This window comes from Zingiber officinale, chromosome 7A, assembly GCF_018446385.1.
Source record: "Zingiber officinale cultivar Zhangliang chromosome 7A, Zo_v1.1, whole genome shotgun sequence".
NCBI classification, from domain to species: Eukaryota; Viridiplantae; Streptophyta; class Magnoliopsida; order Zingiberales; family Zingiberaceae; genus Zingiber; species Zingiber officinale.
In genome coordinates this window covers 8,570,552-8,594,591 of record NC_055998.1, presented here as the reverse complement: position 1 = coordinate 8,594,591, position 24,040 = coordinate 8,570,552, and the positions used below count along the sequence as shown (strand labels likewise).

At 36.3% G+C, this 24,040-nt stretch overlaps 3 protein-coding genes across 7 annotated transcripts; 2 read left to right on the top strand and 1 right to left on the bottom strand.

The window, feature by feature from the left end:
• The first annotated feature begins 497 nt into the window (after window positions 1-497).
• Window positions 498-5,629, top strand: LOC122000916. 3 transcript variants are annotated; one of them, XM_042555419.1, is made up of 7 exons: window positions 498-800; window positions 883-975; window positions 1,164-1,346; window positions 1,479-1,565; window positions 1,676-2,015; window positions 3,212-4,686; window positions 5,252-5,629. In XM_042555419.1, exons 3-6 carry the CDS (start codon window positions 1,212-1,214, stop codon window positions 4,675-4,677), a joined length of 2,028 nt encoding a protein of 675 aa, XP_042411353.1. In that variant the 5' UTR covers window positions 498-800; window positions 883-975; window positions 1,164-1,211; the 3' UTR covers window positions 4,678-4,686; window positions 5,252-5,629. The 3 variants fall into 3 exon arrangements, with proteins under 3 accessions (XP_042411353.1, XP_042411352.1, XP_042411351.1); XM_042555418.1 differs by having other exon boundaries at window positions 1,479-1,574; XM_042555417.1 differs by having other exon boundaries at window positions 1,479-1,604.
• A 3,657-nt stretch (window positions 5,630-9,286) lies between these two features.
• LOC122000914 (oxysterol-binding protein-related protein 2A-like) lies at window positions 9,287-20,784 on the top strand. Of its 3 annotated transcripts, XM_042555416.1 has the most exons (12): window positions 9,923-10,194; window positions 10,295-10,457; window positions 10,550-10,629; window positions 12,654-13,007; window positions 13,661-13,751; window positions 14,213-14,658; window positions 17,112-17,267; window positions 18,941-19,108; window positions 19,274-19,414; window positions 19,501-19,731; window positions 19,825-19,938; window positions 20,247-20,784. In XM_042555416.1, the coding sequence occupies exons 4-12, from the start codon at window positions 12,864-12,866 to the stop codon at window positions 20,439-20,441; spliced, it is 1,686 nt and encodes a 561-aa protein (XP_042411350.1). In that variant the 5' UTR covers window positions 9,923-10,194; window positions 10,295-10,457; window positions 10,550-10,629; window positions 12,654-12,863; the 3' UTR covers window positions 20,442-20,784. The 3 variants fall into 3 exon arrangements, with proteins under 3 accessions (XP_042411348.1, XP_042411350.1, XP_042411349.1); XM_042555415.1 differs by having other exon boundaries at window positions 9,923-10,457; XM_042555414.1 differs by lacking the exons at window positions 9,923-10,194; window positions 10,295-10,457; window positions 10,550-10,629 and adding an exon at window positions 9,287-9,768.
• A 68-nt stretch (window positions 20,785-20,852) lies between these two features.
• LOC122000913 (autophagy-related protein 8f-like) lies at window positions 20,853-23,654 on the bottom strand. The gene is made up of 6 exons (XM_042555413.1): window positions 23,468-23,654; window positions 23,235-23,274; window positions 23,086-23,141; window positions 21,565-21,617; window positions 21,264-21,382; window positions 20,853-21,185 (listed from the first exon to the last, which is right to left on the bottom strand). Exons 2-6 carry the CDS (start codon window positions 23,272-23,274, stop codon window positions 21,079-21,081), a joined length of 375 nt encoding a protein of 124 aa, XP_042411347.1. The 5' UTR covers window positions 23,468-23,654; the 3' UTR covers window positions 20,853-21,078.
• Window positions 23,655-24,040: the final 386 nt, after the last annotated feature.

Genomic DNA, 24,040 nt, shown 5'->3' with positions numbered 1-24,040 from the left:
CGAAAGGAACATTTAGGATTGAGTATTTATTTTATTTTTTATTTTGATAGGGCCTGAACTCTGCCCGTACTACATTTTGCGCCTGAGACCGGTCCTCTCATTTGCTTATGGGGACTTTTCTTAGATTTCAGTTGCAACTTGCTTAAGAATAATAATAATTTGATCCTAACGGAACATGACACGAACCTATTGCAAATATTTGCCATGTACAAAGATGTTCTATCGGTCTTGCAATCTGAACCGTTGAAGGTCAGTCAAACGGTCGACGGGGCGGTCCGAGGAGAAGCCTCCCTATGGAATTTGGGTTCGAAATATCTTTGTCGTTATCCGCCTGATTCGATTAATGTCTGGACGAATCTTAAAGTTTCAAGGCTTTTGTCTGACTAAACATCGATCGCCGAATGAAGTCGGCAACAAACATGTCTGAAGGGTATAATTGTCCATTCACCTCTTCTTCTTCTTCTTTTTTTTTTAATACTTGGGTGTGTGCCACAGTGTGAGATTGCGAAAGAGCAACGTTCGTTTTAATTACAAGATGCTCCGCCCTTCTCGATATCAGCAGCGATAATATCGCGATTAGAAGGAGATCCCGATCCAAATCCCCCTGAGAAAGGGCGGGGCGGGGCGGGGCCGAGGCGTGCGGACGGCGAGGGCACGACGAACCCAGTCGCTGCTACACACTGTTCCAAAGAGCCGACAATGCCCCTCTCTTGAGTCTCTGGAGTGGAAGTGGAATTGCAGCGAGCACAACGGCAGCAGATGTAGACGAGCTTGCTGCCGCCGCCGGACAATCTTGTCATGTTTGTATCCACTCTCTCGCTCCTTCTGTCTGTATGCTTTCTGTCTGTTTGACGTTGCTTTTGGCAATGATCTCGACATTAGATTAGAGCAGAAGATGCCGAGGTCGAGGCAGTTGGGCCAGAAAGAACATTAGTTTCAGAAGGATGACAATCAAATTCAAAAGGGGGAAGAGAGGTAACACTAGTTTAGTTTCCACAACTCCTTTTGTTTTTTTCTCTACCAACTTCATTTTTTTCTAGTTCTGTAATCCCATTTATATGCGAATCTTGGACTCCTTCCATGGTCGGTGGTTGCTTGTTTTGTTTGAAGAATGTTATGTCAGAGTCTGTCGTTTGATTAATGTACGTGGTCTTTGTGCCTAGGTTTGTGAGAAGTCGTGAATTAGGCGTCAAGGAGTGAACATTGGTGGCATGACGGCGATGGCGATGGCGTCAAGGAGAGGAGATTTAAACCTAAACCTCACTCCACCTCCGGAGTACGGAGAACACGTGAAGGAGGGATTGAAGTACGCCATGCTTCAGCACGAGATCCTCTTCAAGCATCAGGTTTTAAGTTTTGCTATCCTTTTGGGTTATAGATACGATTCATCGCGAGTATAATACCCACCTCCTCCCCCCTCCCTTTTTTTTGTTGTTGATTGTTAAATTATGGACGGTTGCGTGGTTTTTGATCCGTAGGTGCGGGAACTTCATCGCCTCTATTGGACTCAGAAAAGATTGATGAATGAGGTTCGCTGGAGTCGAACCAATTCAGTTCATGATGAGGTGCCTGTGGTGAGATCTGCGGGCTATGACATCTACACAGTCTGAACGCCTTATCTGAGATATCTGTTAGTAAATTCTTGAATTATTCCTGATTGGATTCTGTTGTGCAGGTAGATTTAGTTGAGTTTGTTAGCGATTCTTCCGATGAAATTGTAAATGCGTCGACAGAAGAAACTAGGTCTGGTACCTATCAATATGCTTTTAGTACAAGGCATGTCAAAGTCAACTTCAGTACTACAGAGGCTAAGGTCAATAAGGCATCAGAGTTAAAAGTGGTGGAAGATGCAAATAAGAAGAAGAAGACTCATTCTCAAGCTACTGCTTCATATATCCCATCTTTGAAAATTAGAATGTTGAATGAGTCTGGTTGTACGCCGTTGGAGAAGTTTTTACATACAGAAAATTTGACTAACAAATGGAGAAACATTAAATTCATCAACTCAGATGTAGGTGAGTCATTCAATTTGAGCTAGTTCAATGAAGGATTGAATTTGAGTTAGTTGTATCAATGAATGACTAGATCTAGCATTAGGAGGCTAGATGTCATCTCTTGTTATTCATATGGCACTCATTCTAGTTATAGCTACGGACTGAAACTATATGCTTATGCTCTGTTTGATGTTGATTATAATTCCTAACACTAAATAAGCCACCAACCTAAGGAGCAAATCTCATTGATTAGTTGTGGCAAAAGCTGTTGTAGAATTTGGTAACAGTACTTGGGTTAAATTTTCATTCAGCTTGTTCATCCGAGTCAACTAGTAGGAGAGGAATTTCAGTTTGAATTTGGTGGGGGTCAAAGAAGTACTAATGTGAGTCAATTTGTTGGATAGATGTAATATCTTAAAAGGAGTTTAGTATAGTGATAGAATTAACTCTGCTCTCATTAAGCTCTACCAATGTATGGTTATCTAAGTGCTCTATATAAGCTTGAAATTAACTCTTTTATTTCTTGAAATCTTCCATTTATTCTTTCCTTTCTCTCTTCTCTTTCATTTCCCTTAGTTTCCCTGTCTATTGGCTAAAACTTGTGCTTGATAGATGTGATTAATCGCTTGAATAAATTTATATCTACTTCTTTATATATCCAACATGAGTCTAGGACATGTGACAAACATTAGGTAATGCATTATGTAATATTTATTTGATGCATGCACTTCGAAGTATGAGAATCTATGTTGTTACACAAAAACTTCAAGTTTAATAAACTATGGAAGTTTCTGTTTGCAGTTGTTAATAAAAAATTTACATGGTTTAATATGATCTTTAGGTGTAACAAGACTACTCCTTTTGAATTGCTTTTGAGAAAGAAAAGAATTATCTGGAAAAGATCATGCTGTTTGATGCTTTTTCATTTGTGTTTGCAAGCATTAGCTGGTTTTCTGCTTACTTGAAGGTTGATCAACATACTGTTTTGGAAAGATATGTTTGTCATGGCATATCTGTTGTGGAGTCATCTATCAATTTTCTAGCAGATAGTTTCCTAGTTTTCATTTTTTATGTTTTGGAAATCAAATATAGTTTGTGAATTTTTTATGGGCATCCAGAAGGATTTTCATTTTCAAGATGACCATTGAAGTTTCTTTGCTTTGAAAATTAACTGTCAGTGTTCTGTATATTAATCCAGCTCTTCTTGGCATAATCAGGATTAGAAGAACATGGAGGATCTCAATTTGTTAATTCGTCAACTGAGAAGCAACGATCAAAATACAAACTTACTTTTATAGACCTGAATATAGCCCAAGATGATGAGTTTGTTAATGGTTTTCCAGATTCTGTGGAATCATCAACTTCACCATCCCCAAAATCTACAATTATTCTCCCTGGAGCTGATTTGAGTGTATCAAATGTTGAATACTCGAAAGGATTGACCAGCATGGTGCAGCCCGGGTTTCTATCACCTGATTTGAGAAATTCAAGTCAAAGGAATGCCAGCTCATTGCATCATGATATTAAAGTCTCTCGTCCTTGTTCAGCACAAACTTCTGTACAGACTAGTGATGCCATATATCATATGAATTACCAAGGTGTAGATGATGAATTTCTCAGATCCAGCATCAAGAGTCCTGAGGCATGTTGCAATGATTTGGTTGAAAGTATTTCTAATGCCCACGGGATCATAACTCAGCACGCTGCAGATGTACCAATAATTGAAGAGTTATGTAAACCTGGAAAAGGAAGTACTTTTTCATTATTGGACCAGCCAATTATTTCTGATAGCAGAAGTATGGTTCCTATTTCCTGCAGTTATTTTGAAAATGATTGCTTACATGCACCAGCTGAGAGTACCAATTTGCCACCAAATACAGGACGTTTGGAAGAGAAAATGTTACATAAAGAAGAAAGTGAAGAAGATACCTTATCAAGTCACGCCAAAGTTGCACATGGAGAGCAACAAGATGAACCCGAGTCCCGTGATGTGACCGAGAACAATCACTTTGAATGCACCTCAGAGAATGGATGTGTAGCAAAGCATGTAGTTGTCTCCAATTCAGCAAATTCTGCAATTGAATTAGATTTGGTAGTTCCTGAAAATATTCCCAGCAATGAAATTCCACCTTTTGAAGAGTCTGAACCATTCTTGGGCATAGAGGATAGAACATGTCATTTCTGTACATCCCAACCTAAAGAGTATTTAGATCAAAGACTAACTCAAGTGCCACTGATGGATCATATTGTTGCCAAAGCAGCAAAGACTCTTGTATCTATTTCTTCAAAGAAACCATTATACACTGTGGACCGTCTAATGAGTAACAGAAAGATTGAATCTGAGTCTGAACAAGGCATGGATCAACCACAGTCTTCTGATTCTTTTGAGACAATAACTTTGAAGCTAAAGGAAATCAGAGATGATGGAAGCTCAGTCTGTGACAAACTAATAGACAAAGATAGTAGGAAGGATGGAAGTGGGTATAGGCTACGAAGGGGACTAAGGGATTTTCAGAAGGATATATTGCCAGGAATTGTATCTCTTTCAAGGCATGAAATATGTGAAGATCTTTATGCCATTAAGTATGAACTGAATCAGTCTAGCAGAATTTCAGAGGGAAATTGTTTAATTCCTATTAGAAGTAGACGTTCAAGGCCTTATAACATAGGTAGAGGGTGTTGATGGTTTCAGGTATTTATGAACTTGCAATTATGGATTTTTTATTTCAAAACTATAGTCGACTCAAGTTCTGATTTATATTTTTCTCTTCTCTCTTCTACGCAGTTATATGTAGTGGTGAAGATTCTTATGACATTTGTTAGTAGAAAACTGCAACATGCTATTTGCAAATCCTTTGGTTAGTTTAGCATAGTATGCCTATCTCAAAACCTCGGAGGACTTGTTGACAGACTTCCAACAATTTCTTCGCCCACATTTTGTTTGTTCTATCTAGTAGTATGCTTTTGGATCCCCTATTCATAAGAGAAACAGGCAGTAGCCTAGAAACTATTCAACATAATAGGGATACATCATGATAAATATTTGTTGTATTGTAGGCTAACTATTAGGCCAAACAATCCAGCAGCTTCTCACATGCAAAACTTATGACACATTTAGCTACTGTTTTGTGAACCATACATGCAATGTGAAATTTAGTTTGTAGTAAATAACGATTTTTTATTCTTTTTTTAGAAAATATAATGATTTCACAGTTGCTATGTATTTTTATTGATTCATGCTAATTAATGTTTCACAGAAAGTTAGAAGTGAAGATACGAGTAGCATATATAGTTGTTGCTACCCCCATATGCGCCAAGGTTTATGATTCAACATTACACAGGAACATCTTATTAATGACTAACGAGATCAAGACCTGCTTTAGAGGGGAGCTAATGAGATCCTTGTAGAAGAAACTTGAGGTGGCTGGAATTTGCTTTCTAAGTGTAGCCTTCGGTCACGATCTTAAATTGCATCAACATATCATATTAATTGAACCAGATATGATCTTTGATATATAAAATCTCAAAATTCTGTCGAGTTAGTGTGAAGGCCTCTAACATGTTTCCTACTGTGAAGTTATAATATACTAACTAGATGATTGTTGATCTTGAACAAGAGCATTCGCCGAGTATGCAGATTAGCATCACGCTGGTATGAGACTATAAATTCACAATTTTGATTTCATGAAGGCAGATACGTATCACCATTCTTTCCTTTTTTTTAATTGCTAAATGATTTTCAAGCTCTATTATTTTTAATAAATTTATATTCCTTTATAGGGTTATAAATGAACTGAGCCTGAGCTTGACTGGTTTTGGTTTGTTCATTTTCTTTTTAGGTTTGTTTATTAAAAGTCTATTGAGCTAGAGTGTTTTATCTAGTTAATTAATGATATTTTTGTTTTTATAATTTAGGTAAAATATTAATTTAATATATGAGTATATAATTATGTCCTAATTTTTAATAATTCATATAATTTAATATTATAAAGATTTATATATTATTATTTTCATGCATTTGAATAAAAATAAAACAAATAAATTTATAATTAAAATTTGGACAAGTTAAAGAGTGTGTTTATTTATGAATTGTTCACTCGATTTATTCATGAACATCAATGATTCGAGCTCATTAGTGATCATGGTTTCAACTTTATTTGTATTATATATTTTTCATTATCGAATGAATATAAATGAATGATACTGAGTTTATTAGCAAACGGTCAATTTACTTGTAGCTCTTTTCCTCAGTTTTGATTTTAACAAGTCTATATACTAATCGAAACAAACACCTAACAATTATTCCTCTCTTAAATATGTCATTCATTTGCTATCAAGGTTAACTAAATTATCATATGATCAATGACATATTAAATCCATATTAAATAAACATTTTGTAGATTCCAAATACGTCTAGAAATATCAGCTGTGTGTGTTCATAGGGGTGGTGATGAACCAATGGAATAGGCGGCCGAGGAATTGCCGTTCAACGTCTCCTTTTCAGCTATTGTTGATGATCCATGTCACACTATAGTCGGTGCTGTAAAGTGCCCCTCGAGCATCCTCCTTTTCAGATTCCTGACATGCAAACTTGATGTAGTCGCTGGTGTCATGTTTCCAGGAAAGCATCCAATGCAGATTGCAGATAATTAAGGAGAAATTTCACTAAGAAAAAAGAAAAGAAAACAAAAGAAAAAAAAAAAAAGAGCGAGAAAGAGGTTGCATATGTTCATCCATCCATCTTCATCAGAGAAAGGGTAATTAATCAATCAATTTGCCTTTTTAGCCGATTGATTCCAGGCGCTGCGTCAAGGTAAACACTATCCGGCATGGTATCTTACTATTTTGCTTTATGGCTTCTACGACCTGTCAATTTCCGTAGGTAAATAATGGCAACATTTGAGCTCCTGCTGACACAGTTTGATTCTTCAATGCTCTGTTTAACGAACTGTACAAATGATTGTTGTAGTCTCTGATCAGTTAGGATCGATTCATTGTAGGACCCATTGGTATTCAATACTTTTCTTTTGTTTAATGAGATTATTATTACATGAATATATAAAGTATGTAAAATTCCCATGAGCAAAACAATAATAAAACCAAAATATAATATTCACACAAGTAAAATAAAGTTTAATGAGTTAATAAATAAAGCACACGACAGAGGAATAGACAGATCTTGAAAATAGTTGGAACATGCATGGTAAAATTATAGGCAGAGGTTGGGTGCATGATGCCAGTGTTGGGTTGGGTGGAGTGCTAAGTAGTCATTTTGGAAATTGATATGGGAGAAGCTCCGAGTGACAAACTTGTACGTGCTACTTTAGAAATCAATTTAGGAAGAAATTGTATTTGTTATGATATCTAAAACGCTTAAGTAATTAATTACGCATGCATTTTGCAAGAACTTGCGAAGGTTGTGGGTGGCAATGAATGAATGTAGGTGACTCTTTAAATGGTGCCTAAGTTGGTAAGGGATAGAGCGGTACTATACGTGTTGATTTTGATTGTGCGCAAAGAAGTATATATGGTGCGAGTCCACTAGCTAAGGGCCAAATAGATGAACATAAAGTTTGAAGTCGCCATTGCGGGGGGGAGGCGACTAATCATGTGAGAACATGACAGTGAACTTGGTCGGCAGGCACCGTCATGAGGTCTATTGCTTGCATGAAGGTGCGACTACCGCGACCAACATCCCATGAGGATAAGTTGACGATGATGTGGACGAGGAGCAGCATTCTTCGAAAACTATAACCCTTAAAAGGTAGTTCTCATCAATGAGATAGATAACCATGCATTACAAGTATCTACAGTAGTCTAATTAAGACTACTAGAACTATTGATTTAATTAATTTACATAAGACTAAACTCATTAATCCAATCCCTAATAATTGACAACTGTAATTATTAATTGGAAAAGAAATAATTAATTAACGAAACTAGACTTAATTAGTTGTAACATTATATCTCAATTAAGTTATTTAGCTAGCTATAGCAGTATAGCTTGCTTGCGTTCCTAAGAACTGAAAGTAATTGGCGAGCTATCTATCATGTTTAGTTTGGCACATCGTTGCTTTTGGTGTAACAGCAGCCAAGGACCCGAGAATGGCAGCTAGTGAAGGAGAAGCCGTCCATGACAGCGAAGATGCAATGTAGTTGCCCCATAGATCTACAAGGCCGGTTTTTGTTGTATCCCTAGCTAACATGGTGGCTGCAATGCTAGTCAATCCTCAATAATTAGGAGCATGCAACATGAATAGCTAGTAGCATCAGCTATACGTGCATGCAGAACCATCCATTATCAGACAACTTTCAAGCTTAACTTTTTGCAAGAAATTTGTGCCGCTTCAAATGACTTCTATAGATCACAGACACCTTTACATTAAACATGACATGACCATCCACCACCACTGCGTCTGAGGGCAGTACTACTAAACTATGCAGTGGGATCTAATTAATTACTAAAGCTAATCTCGCAATAGTCCACTCACTGTTCAGATGGATGACAAGCTGAAGATGATATAATATAATCAGGGTGCGGCGCTCCCTGAACAAGAAAGACAATTAGGGCGCCGAGCGTGAAGCCATTACTCAACGTGATTGACAAAGATAATCAAACTCGTAGGCATATATTTCCAAGGCACGAGCATGGCCAAGTCCATGCAACCCACGCGGAGCTGTCGTCTCTGCCCCAAAATGTATATGATTGATTATGATTAAACTGAGCCTACACATACTCATGTGCAATCCTAAACATATTTAATTAATTCTGAAAGAGAGAAGCTTTGGGAGGTTTTGGAGTACCAAACACACAGGGCCCTTTGCATCTCGCAGCAGGACAATGCAAGCTATCGACTGAACTAGAGTTGAGCAAAGTAAAAATAAAATTTTAAAAAATGATGACAATGGCACATGGGTCGGGTTGGGGAAGATGGAGCTGTATTTATATGTGTCATGCGGCAAAGCAACAAGGGACACTTTTTCTCTCATCCCTCCCGTGGCTGCCCAAGTTAAATTAAAGCAAACAGTGGGGTTTTTAATTGGCCTGTGTCACTGCCCCGGGCATCTGTCTCGGCACCGGAAGTTTCCTACGTACGTTGAATTGGCCGTCTCTCATGCTGAATGCTTTTGGGGGGTGGGATTGAAAAGATAAAAGAATGAGATATTCAGATGGTATTTGGTGATATTAGAATTTTATAAGGGTACTTTTCGCAATTATAGAAATTATGGACGGAATTGCAATGTTTCCATTATTTTGATCCCTAATTCCGTGCCACATAGCAAACTTCCACGCGCACGGTGTACCTATCGCACTTCAGCGCGTCACCGCAGCCGCTGGCGCTATAAGTAGCGTCGCGCCCGAAGCCGCTCGCAAAAGGCTCGTTTCGATCGGCGACCGGGGCGATTCCGGGTGTTGGCGATGGGGATCGCTGAGCTGCGCCACCCCCTCTGCTGCATCTCCATTGACTGGCCCAGCTTCGGCGGCCGATCGCCTGGGCCGTCGTTCCAGCAGGAAGACTCCAAGGGATGCGAGTCGCCCTCATCGTATGACGCCGTCGCCGGGGTGCTCTGCAAGTGGACCAACATAGGAAAGGGATGGAGGCACCGGTGGTTCTCGCTCGAGGGCGGCGTCCTCACTTACTCGAAGATCCGGCGGCGGGATCCGACCTGGGTCCCTGCGGGCCGAGGCGTCCGCCTCATCGGTAGCGCCGCCGCAGCCGCTTCTACTGGGTGCCGGAAGGCCCAAAAGCCGGTTCGCGTCGTTCGTCTTATGGTGAGCAAAAGCCATTGGATTTCGCTATAAAATTTTCAGAGTTTCAGAAAGCTGTTCTTCCATATATTATTGTTTTTATCGTTTGAATTTGATCTCAAAGAATTTAAATTCGTTGAGCTCAATTGACTAGATTATCAGTTTAATTTTGTAATTGATGTTTTTCTTTTGACCATATCTTACGGCGTCGACTTATTAAATATAAAAATTAAACACATGGAAATGTTAGCTAAACAGACGGTGAAGATGATGCCTACATAAATTACAATCTTCGTGGGCACAGAATCGGTGAGAAACCAGGACTCTTGGGCACTAGTTGCCCGCTCGAGTACGCTGTCGTCTGTGTCACTGTTGCTCTCTCGGTGCATCGTTAACCAGGAGGAACTTTGATTTTTGAGAAGTTGATGGACCTGGATGAGGAAGAAGAGGGTGAGTAGGAGAAGAGGGAGCGGATAGAAGGGCGCGAACACTAACGCGCGATTTTGTTTGCTTGTGTGAGGCGATGGCTGGTTCTTTTCTTCTTATGTAGGTCAAAGAGGGATTTTTTGCGGCACCGCGGGGTTATTTACGAATACTTGGTGAGCGGGCGAGCCGCTGCGACCCCCCACACGGCTTCTGTTCTTGCCAGAACCCTCGGAAGACAGCTGGATTTAGGTTCCAGTAGTTGGATTCTTTGAAGTTTGGGAGCAGATGTACGGTTCTGCTTTGCTTTTGTGTCTTCTCATGCGTTGTTACTCCGTTCTCGTATTTTCCTTTATCTCATGGCTTTCTCTGATTCTTATAGCTGTTCCTTGCTCATCCATGTGTTGTCAATCGAGTAGCTGATGAGAGTAAAGACTTGTCTTCCTTTTCGTTATTGGTTAAGTGAGTTGCTTCTTTCTCATCGTTTGATCTTTATGCTTTGATTTCATAATTTTCCTCTTGTATACTTTGCCTTCTTTGTTTTTGGTGTTTTGGAAGAGGAAAAAAAAACGACCTTGAGGTGTCTTCCCACTGCGAAAATTTTCACCTGCGACAAACGCGTATCAATTTTTTGCCATTATGCTTCATTTTTATTCTTCTGTAGACGGCACAGGGGCGTGACCTGAACTTTGAAACGATCCCTTATTAGTACACCTAAACAGCTCGCTGCTTTCTTCGCGGTGCGCAGTACGACTACTCTACCAGCTGTAGCTGTCTCCCTTTCTTGTAGATTAATGTCTCAATATACGTCATGGGGGGCTGGGCGTTCCAGCATTTATTCTTTTAAATTTTTTTTGACTGCGATTGTAGCATATGACTGATAGTTTTAGCAATCCCGGGACTTTAGGGTACCAACTCTTGGTAACATTAACTTTCATGATTGAGAGGAGCTAGAAATCGTTTCATGAGGGGGATTTGAAGTCCAAGTACTTCTGTTCTGTAACTTGGAAAATTAGAGTGGTATGCCAGTTCTGGTCCAAGGTCTAGAATTATAATCTTCATGCTGACATCTGAAAGTAACATTAATTTGCTTGATCTTTCCAGTTGGAAATTCAAATTTTTCTGGCCCATTTTTACCTGTATTTTATTGAAATTAAAATAAGGAACCTTGCGCTTTATCATGTTATCTCTCATGACTTTCTTTTTGAATCTACTAAAAATTTTCCATTATGAGATTTAGATAGGTATTAGTGATGGATGGGATGCTGAAGTGTTTGGGAGTTCTTTGTTTTTTTACTCCTTACACAATTGGATGGGCAGTTAAGATACTTATTCCATTTAGTTTACTGTGAAGTTGTTTTATCGTATTAATTTATATGATAACACTATTGCACAAAACATTCATATTTTATATTGGATCGATCAATTGTACTAGGGAATGAATAATAAACTATGAGATGTCTATGGATGCTAAATCACTTTATCGTTAAACTGCTTGAATTATTTATAAGAATATGCTAGAATATTTGATGTTTCTGCAGTTTAACCAATACAATACATGCCCACTTAGTTGTTCTTATTGGAATGTGCTAACATACATGGTGCTTCTGTGGTTAAGCATAGACTGTGTAAATGTATATGCTTTGCATCTATCTGCTTATTTTGCATGTTCAGCCAGATTCTTGCAGTTGCATATAATTAAATATACATTTTCTTCTCTTTTGAATTCCTAATATGTGTACTGTTTGCAACTGAATTGTGAGTCAACCGGGTGTAGCAGTTGTTGCATGCCAGACCTGTTGACTTTGAGTTTTATTTAGGACCATTGTCATGATTGTATATCCTCTATTTATTATCATTTCTTGCATGTTTCACAAAAGTTGGAGTTGGTGGGAATTTAAATTCTCTTTAGAAAGATATTCTAATGATGACTGTTCATCTGATCATGTTCTTACAATCTATCTGATACTGATAACCTAGTGTCATGTATTATTTTTTTCATGGTCTATTAAGCATTTGTTTCTCTGGTCATGTTCCAGCTTTGTCAGATGGAGTGCTGCATATGGCTTAATTTGTAGAAGTTGATAGGACATGTTTTTAGATTCATATGTTGTAAAGCTATCTTTTTTTTTGTGTGTGTGATTTACAATTATTGTGAACTGCTATCTTTGATATCTTTTTGACCTTTATATCATTTGCAATAGCTATTCCCTTTTTCTAAATTCATAGAATTCTTTGTTGCATATATCGTGGCTCAGATTGTGAATAGTCAAGGAGTGCATGCTGAATTATTCGATGGAACATGTGATTATATCTCCGTTAAATGAAGTGCAACATGGAGACAATATACCATGTCTGCTGATAGGCATTTATGTGATTTAAAGCTATATCAACTTGTTATAGTAACAGTGTCTTGAGCATGCTATGTTAATAAGAAGCAAATCCTCTCTAATATTCTAATTAATATTATTTTGAACACCTCTTAGATCTCTTCATTTCGTGAAAGTAAGACTGACGGCCGAAGATTTTATATATTTTGTCCAACAAAAACACTTCATTTGAGGACTGATTCCAGCATAGATCGTGTTGTCTGGATTCATGCGTTGGTTTGTGCAATAAAAGAAACTTCCATAGTTAAAGGAGCACCTTTCTTGCAAAACGATGTGCTGATTTCAACTCAAAAGCTTAGAAATCACATGCATGATGAAGGATTAGATGAAGCACTCATCAGCGACTGTGAGCAGATTATGCATTCAGAGTTTGCCGAGTACCATAGATTACTGAAGCATCAATTGGAAGACCATCTGAATTCTATCCATATATTTCATCAACAGATAGAGGTACTTTTTACAACAGATCTCCTGCAAATTTAGTGAATACATTCACTTGCATGCTTTTACAAATTGAATGTTGATTTGAGTTAAATCTAGAGACTGTCTAGTTAGGCAAGTGATACATATGAACAGATCAAATTATCATTATATAAATAAAATATGATAATGTTCTGGTAGTTCCATAACTAGGATGTAATTTCCACATGATCATCGATATTGTCAAACATTGACCACTGCATTGTTACCAATTTCACCATTTTGTTTTTGTATAGAATGCTATATCAGAGATTAAATGCAGTAATGACCAAAAACTGATGAAGGTATAGCATCCACACGGCACTTGAAATGCAAACATTTGTATGCCAGATTTCATGTGTTTTGTACTGTAAACCTTGTATGAAATATCAATTTCTTGTAGCTCTCATATTGGTTCCTTGTTGATATATTAAGTAGAAATTACCAAAACTATTTGATATTTCATATAGAACTATTTAATATAGAATAATAGTAATTGAAATTTGATGAAAAAATGTCAACAATATGTTCAAGGTATTTACAATTTGAGAGAGAGAGAGAGAGAGAATGGTTGTACAAGAAATTTGCTTATTCCAGGAATTGTTAAATACACTGTTTCTGTGAATAATCTATTGTATATGCAGGAAGTTGATGCAGAAGATGTGGTAAGTTGTGAAGGTCGATTGCATCTATCCAAGTATGACCTTTCAAGCTCCGGACATGAAAAATTCATTGGTACTCCCTATGTTATTTTTGTTGGTATCATTCCTATGAAAGAATTATGCAAAAGTTGTTCTTTTTATCATCAGTTCTATTTTCTAATTATTCATTAGCATCCTAATGCTTAGATGTTTGCTTTGAGGTTTCCTGCTAGCTTAACTTTGGAAGAGAGGTCATATTCATTTCTTGATGCTATATCGAAAATGTGCAACTGTTTTTCCTACTCCTTTACCTTCAATACTTCACTCTCATAAAGCTATCAAAGTGACAGTTAGCCCCATTAGCATGTATTTATCTTCAATTGTAATCGTTAACTGAGTTCACTTTCAATCTGGCTCTTAACTGAGCTTTTTCTTATCTATACTGCATTTTCAAAATGCAGATTTTTGTTCTCCATGGCCATGAGTCCTTTTTGATTCTCCAAATTCTAGAAATGTATTTTTTTTTCTTAACTAATGATTCTCTTTCTTGATCAGAGTACAGTACAACTGAGTCATCAGATGATGTGGAAAAGCAAGAGTTTGATGAATTGTCAGACGAAGATGAACTTCCCTTCTTTGATACAAATGAGAGCTTCAATGATTCTATATTGGCCTGTTCATCTCTTGTAACTGCAGAAAATTCTGATATAACATCTAGAATTGAGGATAATCTTAATGATGCAAACATAATGGATTTTGATGCAAATCCTGAATTTCAGAACATGTTTCTAGATCTCAGACGGCGAACAAAGTTACCAGATCCTATTGAGAAGGAGAAGTCTGTGAGCCTTTGGTCAATGATTAAAGATAATGTTGGAAAAGATCTTACGAGGGTTTGCCTTCCTGTTTACTTTAATGAGCCATTATCCTCACTTCAGAAGTGTTTTGAAGATTTGGAATATTCATCTTTATTGGATGAAGCATATGAATATGGGAAAAAGGTATTGTACCACATTTTCTGAGTGAAGCAAAACTTTTCATTTTCTCTAGCTCTTAATGCCAAGGATATACTATACCTAATTTGATTAATATCTTGCAAGATAGAGCAATCTTTAAAATCAATAGAAATTGTCTCACAGAGAAAGGGGTTTACTATTTTGTCCAATTTTGTCCCACTATTATCTTTATTTTTTGTTTTGTTTTTTTTATTCTGTGTGTGTATTATCTTTGTTTTTTTTTTTGTTTTTTTATTCTGTGTGTGTTTTATTCTTTGTGTGTGTATTATCTTGATTTTTTGTTTTGTTTTTTTTATTCTGTGTGTGTTCTCAATATAAATATTTCTCACCTATGGAACTAGAAAAGTTATTTCATACATTATTTCAAATTTAGAAAATTCATCTTTATAGACATTGGTCCCTCCCTTGTTAGATGTGAGGTCTATTTTTTATTCACTTTTGATTGTTCGCTGGAAAGGTGTTATCAATTTTGTAATAGAACCTAATTAGCTTTGTGATAGATGCCATCTCTGCCAGTGATGTCAGTTTTCATTACTGAGCAACAGTTCTCTTTTTTTTTTTTTTGGGTTAATCTCTTTACATGATAGTGTTCATTTTCTCTGCAAGATCTTTTAAGTTTTGTGTCCATAGACTACTAACTGGTTGAGGAGTACTGGATGATCCAGGCATTTCAATTTGTCAGTGATGGACTAAACCCGTTATTCCACTGACTCCTTTAACCTAATACCTCTATGTCTCTAACAAAGACCATGATGAATCAGTTGGCTGATATTGAGGATCCAAAAAATCTTTGACAGAAATCCTGTGATCTTTCATGCTCTCTGATTCTTTAGAAGTAGCAACTGATGCTTAATATAGGATGGTGCCTCCCTAAAGGTTTGAGAAAAATAAAGCAAAGTTAGGATAAAAGAAAAAAAGGGAAAAACTATAGATCCCATAAATTGAGGTTGTGAAATTGTGTCCCGATGAATGATAGCTCTGCTCTATTTTGACCCAATCAGGTACTCTAAAGGTCAACCCAGTCCACGAAGCTCCTGCCTATGCGGGATCCCACATTAGGTCAATTGTATGCCGCCTTACCTTGCATTTTATAAGAGACTGTTTCCGCGACTTGAACCCGTGACCTCAAGGTCACATGGAAGCAACATTATTGTTGCGCCAAGGCTCTCCTTTCCGACCATTACTCTACATGTGTTACATGCAATTATTGGAGACAGTGAGTCTTTGGAGGCAATGTGGATCGAAGCACTCAGATCCGGCCATTTGAACAAGAGTAGGGTGCACAATAAGAAATTAAGTGAGAATTGTTATATTGTCAGGAAAGGGGGTTAGAACAGTTCCAATAGGGAAGGGGGTTAGAACAGTTCCAATATGAATTGAACAGACTCCATGATACTAGAAATAAGAATTATGGAAGTATGGTTCATGCATTATATGTTGTTGGTTAAGATTCATCATATATCAAGGATTAACGTCAATATGATGATCATGATGTTTTGTGTTGATTAATCTTTTGTTGATACAATGAACCTTTTTTTGTTTGCTGAAGAGAATTTAAACAAGCTCACATGATGAACTTGTGTAACATGTAAAACCAATCAGGTCTGTCTTGCTAAAAAGTGAAAGTTCAAATAATTTTTATTAGCAGAATTGATCATTTGATGCAAGAAAAATTTGCTGCCAATCTAATAATCGGATAATTTTTAGGTGATGCATCAACATAAATCAATGTAGCTGATCGCTGAAGAGAAACAAAAGTGGAAGTGATACTGATAAAGGCCATCGAGCATTTTGATGGAACTGAAATGGGATAAAGACCATCATACATTCGATGTCACCATTCCATTAACATATGCATGCAAAGCAGCTACTGACTTAGAAAATATTTGCATTTTGCATTTGATAAACTGTAGTTGGCAAAAATTAACTGTGCCAATGATGAACTTGGGAATCAAAATACAAGATACTGATTATACATAGGAGAGCATTTAGATGAGTAATGTCATTGAGAGAATAGGTAAAAGGTTAAGTCTAACTAAAGAGGACCCAGATGAGTGTGCAAGCAGCACTTAGGAGTCTATGATGTGAAGGTTTAACATGAAGTTAGGCCTTTTTTTTAAAGGAAATAAGTTTGACAAACATATATGTAATATATGACTGTTGATTGTTGACTAAGTTAGAAATTTATAATTATCTGTGTCTCTGTGACTAAGTTGATAGCATCTTTTCACCTTTATTTCATGGAGTAACTCCATGTAGTTCATATGCATGAAATAACCGAGTTAAGGATGTGTTTCTTGTTTGTGACTTTCCAAGTGGTACAATAATTTTTGCATATAGTTTTTTGTTCTAGAAAGAAAGTTGGCATGCGCGCTGCTTGTATCTTCACAATTCTGAATTATTCTAACATTGCTTCTTTGCTGAAATTTTTAATTCAGGGAAACAGTCTCCTGAGAATTCTGAAAGTAGCTGCCTTTGCAGTCTCTGGATATTCTTCTTGTGATGGTCGCCTTTGCAAACCTTTCAATCCTTTGCTAGGAGAGACCTATGAAGCAGATTACCCTGAAAAAGGAATCCGCTTCTTCTCTGAAAAGGTAGATTTCTGAAATATGGAAGTGTTAGCATTGGTCTAGCCCTTGTGACATCAGTATCTTCATCATCTATGATTTTTGCTTCATCAATCAGTTGTTGGGTGACCCAGTCTTTTTAACACCTCTAATTATGAGCAGTTGCTCGCAGCAAAACTCTTCGTAACACTATGATTTATGTGTACCAAACACTTGACTTACTACACACTTGAGGGCTCTTCCTTCCTCCACCTCTCTCTTGTAGTCCGAATCCATCCAAGATAGTAATGCTACATTTAGTTAAAACTTTCGTTGTTAACTGCATGTAGTTGATTTGGTCGGCTACTGTTTTAAAATGATTTGAGCATTATTTCAGAAAGCAGCAACATAAGAGGTGACATAAATGAATGCAGTAATGGATTGCATTGCATAATGCAGGTGTGACTCCAATGTGGTTTGATTCTTTAAGCCACTGCAATCTTATATTGCTCATGGGAAGCATATGAGATTATATAAACCTAGGTGATTGAAGTCCAAGTCTTGTTCAAGATACTACTTACTCAATGAAGTCCGTAAGAACAAAAGTGTTATCACTAGGAGTGTATAAACACCCAGACCTGCCTGATGATGTCAAATAATGGTCATAGAACTTGGAGTGATGTTGAGTCTACCAAAGTAGAGACAACACCCAGGGGAAATTCTTATAGCTTTCCAGTGATGAAGTTAATAGATGAAATGAATCCTTCTTGTGGTGCGGCTATGATCAATAGTGCTATTGGTGGGGTTTCTTAAGATAATTTGTACAAAGTTCTGCAGAAATGAGAACTCATGAGCTTTTGTTCAAGTTACCTCTTCCAATACTTAAGTTGGCCCAACTAAGAGTGATATTACAGGATCCCCATGAATAGGATCAAACCTTATTCCATCATAAAACTTAGTAAAAGTGATAAGAAATGTCCGAATGAAAAAATGTACAGTTTTTGGTTCATACTGTGAGCTATTTATGTTGCCTAAGCCATTAAATAGTTACATTGCCATGTTGATGTGGGTTCTGCTTTAGTGATCCACCTGGCCAATGTCTGGATTTGTACTCACATATTGTCTATTCAGACGATTCATGTGTGAGCTAGTAAAAAATGTGGGTAGCTATATATCTCTATGATGTTTTGGGGCCCAATTGTTCTGTGCCTGCATAGTCTGATAAGCTTTGGATAAGTGATTATTGGAGGCACTTCCTCTGATAGGGATAAGGTATGAAACAAGATTTGCTGGACTTAAAATTAACTACGTTAAAACAATTGCACTTATTCATTAATCATTTCAACATGACTTTCTTTACTTTGTCAGACTTTGTTGCTTGTATAATAAATATTCTTATTCCTGGCATTTATTTTATCTTGAAAAACATATCTTAAGAAAATCTAATTACTTTTATACACAATGCAAAAGAACTTTGGTATTATGACACTTCTACTTAGGATAATGAAATTGAAATTTTGAAAATGAAAAGATTTTTGTAAGATGCCATTGTGCTTATTTCTTGTGTGCAATTTACTTAATTGAGATGCAAACTTTTGCTATGCCTTAATGTATTTGTATCACCTCTCGGTTTTGGTCTACTCTTTTTTACGTACTTGCATTATTTATTCATTGGTATGCAAATTACCTGAAATTTCGATTGTTTATTATCTCCTTACTAGGTTAGCCACCATCCTATGCTCGTTGCCTGCCATTGTGAAGGCAAAAATTGGAAATTCTGGGGGGACAGTAATCTCAAGAATAAATTTTGGGGGCAATCCATACAACTAGACCCTGTTGGTTTATTGACATTGGAATTTGATGATGGTGAAATATTTCAATGGAGTAAGGTAATCTTTGCAATGTGAAATCACTTATAAGCTGACAATCTAGTATGAACAACAACTTTGCATGTGTCGCTAAACATTCATAAAGGCCATCAGTAATTACCATCATCCTTAGAATTGAAAATACTTTGTATCCCATTAAAGAATCATCATCTGATATCTGTTTAGGTGACTACAACTATCAATAACTTGATCCTTGGTAAGCTATACTGCAATCACCATGGTACAATGAACATACGAGGAAACAGACAGTATTCTTGTAAACTAAAATTCAAAGAGCAGTCGCTTCTTGACTGGAATCCTCGCCAGGTACAGAATGAATTTGATTAGGTTTTAGTGTTTGATCCAAATTTATCAAGTTCTTCTCATCACTGGAACTGCAATTTTCTGCATAGGTGCAAGGCTATGTTGAGGACATTGAGGGAACAAAAGTTGCCAGTTTGGTAGGAAAATGGGATGATAGCATGTACTATTTGCTAGGTGATGAAATCGCAAAGACCAAGAGATTTGTTTCGACCGAAAATGCTGACTTATTATGGAAAAAGAACAAGCCTCCTCCTGAACCCACACGGTACAACTTGACCTCATTTGCTATTACGCTAAATGAGTTAAGATCAGAACTGAAGGTAGACATCACATTTCAACTGTCTTGTTAATTTTTTTTTCATATGTATCTCTTGATTTTTTGTGTTCTCATGGTGAAATGGTCTTTGATTAAGGGCAAACTTCCACCTACTGATTCACGACTCCGTCCGGATCAGCGCTACCTTGAGAATGGAGAGTATGGAAAGGCTAATGCAGAAAAGTTGAGATTAGAGAAACGGCAACGAATGGTAATTTTCTGAGATCACAATTTTAACAAGGCGATAGTGAAATTGCTTGAAGTGTAGTTGTAATTAAAACAAAAATTTGACAAGGCAGTAGTAAAATTGCTCTTTTTAGTATTGTTTCCCCCCAAATTCTCTCTTTTTTAAAATTGCTGGATTATGAAATTTCTTTCAACACCCTCAATAATCAATGTACCTCCCGCATTATGAGCATTCTTTTTCATTGAATTTTGAATCGGCTAACTCTTTCCGTAGGTTTTATGCATAATCACTTTTTTTGACCATGCATTCATGCAATTGTGATTTTGGTGCAGTCAAGGAAATTGCAAGCAAGTGGGTGGCAACCAAGATGGTTTAAAAGGGACAGTGAAGATGGTACTTTCTGTTATATCGGTGGATATTGGGAAGCCAGGGAGCAACAGAAATGGGAAGATTGTATAAATATCTTCGGTGAGTTTTCGAATGATGCAACTGCAGCAACCTGCATCAAGTCAGAACTGATGCCATGAGGTTTGGAAAGTGCGATGTTCTACGAGGTTTTTCTTCTGCTATCTCCGTAGCTCGTTGCACTTAACATGTAGAACTGGTAATCCGCATAACCTTTGCTGCTAGTTGTATGAGTTGCCAGTCATAGGTGAGCATAGGCAACTGCATATTCATTTGTTTGATTTTGCACCAATTAAGAACCAAAGCATATTCATTTTTTCTACGTAAAATATTTTTGTCGTTGCTTGATTTACCTTTTTGAGATGGCGAAGAATTTCTATGTTAAGCTAAGAAAAAGAAGTAATTTCTGTAAATTGTCCTGACTCTATTATCAGATGCTCTGGATGATACCTGGTGTTCTATTTATTATGGCATCCTTTCTAAATCGGGTTACCTTTGAAAAGGTAATTGAGTGAAGGCAAGTCTAAAATAAATTAAACTATTGAAAAGACTGCTTAATTTAATTTAATTTATTTTTAAGTGTTATTTACTCTCATCCTAGCTTGAGTGGAAGCCTTATTTATTGCCACAATAGAATACACGGAGAAACCCATCTCCAAAAGAAAAGTAGAAAGAAATCCAAGGTTCTACGTTATTGCTAAAGCTTGCTTCATGCCATTATGTACAGTATGCTGATGATCGGCAGCACATAAGGCTTAGTTAAGTCAGTGTTTTCAGAGAGCCAAAGGTGTTCTCTCCACTGTAGACAAAGTAAAGGAATCCATCTTCATCTTTCTTCTCATCGTAGAGTTGCCCAATCAGAGCTCCTAAATACATCAGAAATGGTAACATCAAAATCAGTTCTTTGATCTGTATTATGAATGTTAACGGTTAAGGTGAAGTACCGATCTGTGGAAGCACATTGTCCACGAACATGAATATGGCCTTCTCAGAACTTAAATTTATTCTCTTTCGAATGACGTATACAAATTGCCCAAGGGTAGTATCCACTGGGACCAAATACCTGAGAATAACAATTCACATCATTCACCAGACCATGGTAAGAAAAACAGAGAAAATTCTTGTTCAAAAGCAGGTTCCACATAAACTCAAAATTTTCATGGTGGGTAAAAAAAATAAATTAAAAATCTCCTCCAGAATAAATAAGTTAATGGCAATTGTAACCATGCGGGGAAGGTCACTTACTTTTTCTTGTCAATGCTTGGCACATCACTTCTCTCTGCTTTTTCAACAATTACCTGTAAAGCCAAAGCAAACATGAAACTGCACCTCTTGTTTTATTATCATCCCATTTTTAAAATATATCATAAGGATGCCCCATTTTATGTATAGAAATTTGTTACACTGTTTTGGTCAACCGCTATTCGTTGTAGCATTTTCAATCAAAATTGCTCCATATTATAATAATTTTGATCAAAACTATTATAATTGTAGCATTTTTGGTCAAAACTAATATAATTGTAGCAGTTTTGATCAAAAATGCTCTAATAGTATTTGACTATTTGGAGTAAGTTGGATTAGTTTTGACCAAATTAAAGTAGTTTTTACTAATATTTGAGCAATTTTAACTATAATTACTTGGTAATTTTGAGCAATGTTGGAGCAACTTTAGTCAAAACTGCTTAATAGCATTGTAACAAGGGTATATTTAGGATATGGGACACCCTTTTGATATTTTTTTTAAAAAAAATAGGACGGCCTTTTAATGATAATGAAAATAAAGGGACGATGTCCAACTGTACATTTAGACAAACAAATTTCCATATCATACTAACATATTTCTAAATATCAATAATGACTCAATCTTCAAATGAATCATTCAAACTATGCTAGTTTATTAGTTTAACATTATTCAATATCTTTACAAATAAACTAGATAGGAAGAATACTAATGATATTTTAGAGCTAAGAATGGTAGATTATATCACAAATCAAACAAATATATCAGACAAACTAGTTTATGAAAAATAGTAAGGAGAATTGTGGTTCTTATTTATGGATATTTGAATTCAAACATAAGAATTGGAGTTTTTTTGTCAATCAATCATGAACAAGGTTAAGTTGACAAGAGAGCCATACAAAAAGAACTAGAAAGTTTTAACCTTATCATATTTAGTCTACACTACTTAAAGAGTATTTTTTTTCTCGGACAAACACTTATTTACCATTTTAAATTTATGAAACAGCATATATTTATCATCACAAGGATATTGTTTAGGGATAAACACTTATTTACCATTTTAAATTTATAAAATAGCATATTTTATCATCACAAAATCTACAATAGCGCATATACATTTTTAAAATATGAAAATCTCTCATAAATATCATCTAGTTTAAATTAAACTCAGATTAATTATGCTTTTTTCTTAAAATTACATACATATTTTCTTTCTCGCCTTCTCTAGTCACTTTGCATTACATTTCCTTTCAAATGTTAAACATATAAAAATAAATAGAAGATACAAGCTCAAATTCAAATATACTTATATAACATTAGAAGTTAAGGATAGTTTTCAATTACAATCATTAAGTTACCAGTTTAACAACTTGCATATGAAAGATCTCATGTTTTAGAATGTGAATTAATGACAAGCATGCAAATTATACACATAATTTTGTCGAATTTGGTAAGTCAAGACGATAGTAGTAACCAAAAAAGACAATAAAGAAGAATGATATGGAAAAACAAACGATATTCCATACCGGCACTCTACCGGGGTACTTCTCCTTAATCCTCATAGATTCAGCTTTCCTCTTCTCTACATGAATATGACAAATAGTGATCTTTAGACATATTTGTAAGGTAGAGGGGAAAAAAGGCAGTAAATAAACCAAGAGGGCGGCGTACTCACCGAGGTCATGCTGCTGCTTGTAACTGCTCTGCCTCGACATCTTCTCATAAGATCAACCATAAAATAAAATCAAGATAAACGCAATATAAATAGAAAAACGGAATCAAAATTATCGACGCGATAGCAGGATTTCTGGCCAGAGAACAAAAACAGAAGCAACCCCAAACAAGTTCGACAGCAAGAAACGAGAGGGAAAACAAGAGGAAAACACCGAATTTGGAATTAGAAAGAACCTTGTACGCGACGATCGGCGATCGGCGATCGGAGAGGCGATTGCTTTAGGAACCGAAAGAGGCGACTTTATGAAGGACAATCGGTTGCGGGTTGTTATATATTGTCTATATTATGTGTGAGCGAGGCAATGGCAAACCCTAATTCGATGCCTTGCAAAAGCACACAAGCGAAGCCTAATGACCAATTCATAATTAATAACTAAAACTGACGTAGACTATTTCAGGCCTTTTACGGAAAGTATGATCATCAATTACCAATAATTCTCAACTTAAAGTTTGAGATTTAATGGAAGAGTCTAAAAATGCCTTTACTTTTTAGAAAAAGGAAAAAAAAAGAAAAAAAGAAAAAAAAAATCCTTCAGGCCTTTTTTTGCATCATTTTTAAATACAAAATTGTAATGCATTTGAGATTAATTCAAATTTGTACATAGTCAATAATAATTACACTCGTATGGACAATTAAATTATAAAATTTAAATAAATACCAAAAATGTATATACTATTGAAAACAAAATCAAAGAAAATTCATATATATATATATATATATATATATATATATATATATATATATAT

Coding starts and splice junctions, on each gene's coding strand:
- LOC122000914 (XM_042555414.1), top strand. CDS start 9,415: ATGGGGATCGCTGAGCTGCGCCACCCCCTCTGCTGCATCTCCATTGAC. Junction 14,659..17,111: donor CATATGAATATGGGAAAAAG/GTATTGTACCAC, acceptor TTTTTAATTCAG/GGAAACAGTCTCCTGAGAAT. Junction 17,268..18,940: donor TCCGCTTCTTCTCTGAAAAG/GTAGATTTCTGA, acceptor TCTCCTTACTAG/GTTAGCCACCATCCTATGCT.
- LOC122000916 (XM_042555417.1), top strand. CDS start 1,212: ATGACGGCGATGGCGATGGCGTCAAGGAGAGGAGATTTAAACCTAAAC. Junction 1,347..1,478: donor AGATCCTCTTCAAGCATCAG/GTTTTAAGTTTT, acceptor TTTGATCCGTAG/GTGCGGGAACTTCATCGCCT. Junction 2,016..3,211: donor ATTCATCAACTCAGATGTAG/GTGAGTCATTCA, acceptor TGGCATAATCAG/GATTAGAAGAACATGGAGGA.
- LOC122000913 (XM_042555413.1), bottom strand. CDS start 23,274: ATGTCGAGGCAGAGCAGTTACAAGCAGCAGCATGACCTCG. Junction 23,142..23,234: donor CAAGCAGCAGCATGACCTCG/GTGAGTACGCCG, acceptor ATATTCATGTAG/AGAAGAGGAAAGCTGAATCT. Junction 21,186..21,263: donor CAATGTGCTTCCACAGATCG/GTACTTCACCTT, acceptor TGATGTATTTAG/GAGCTCTGATTGGGCAACTC.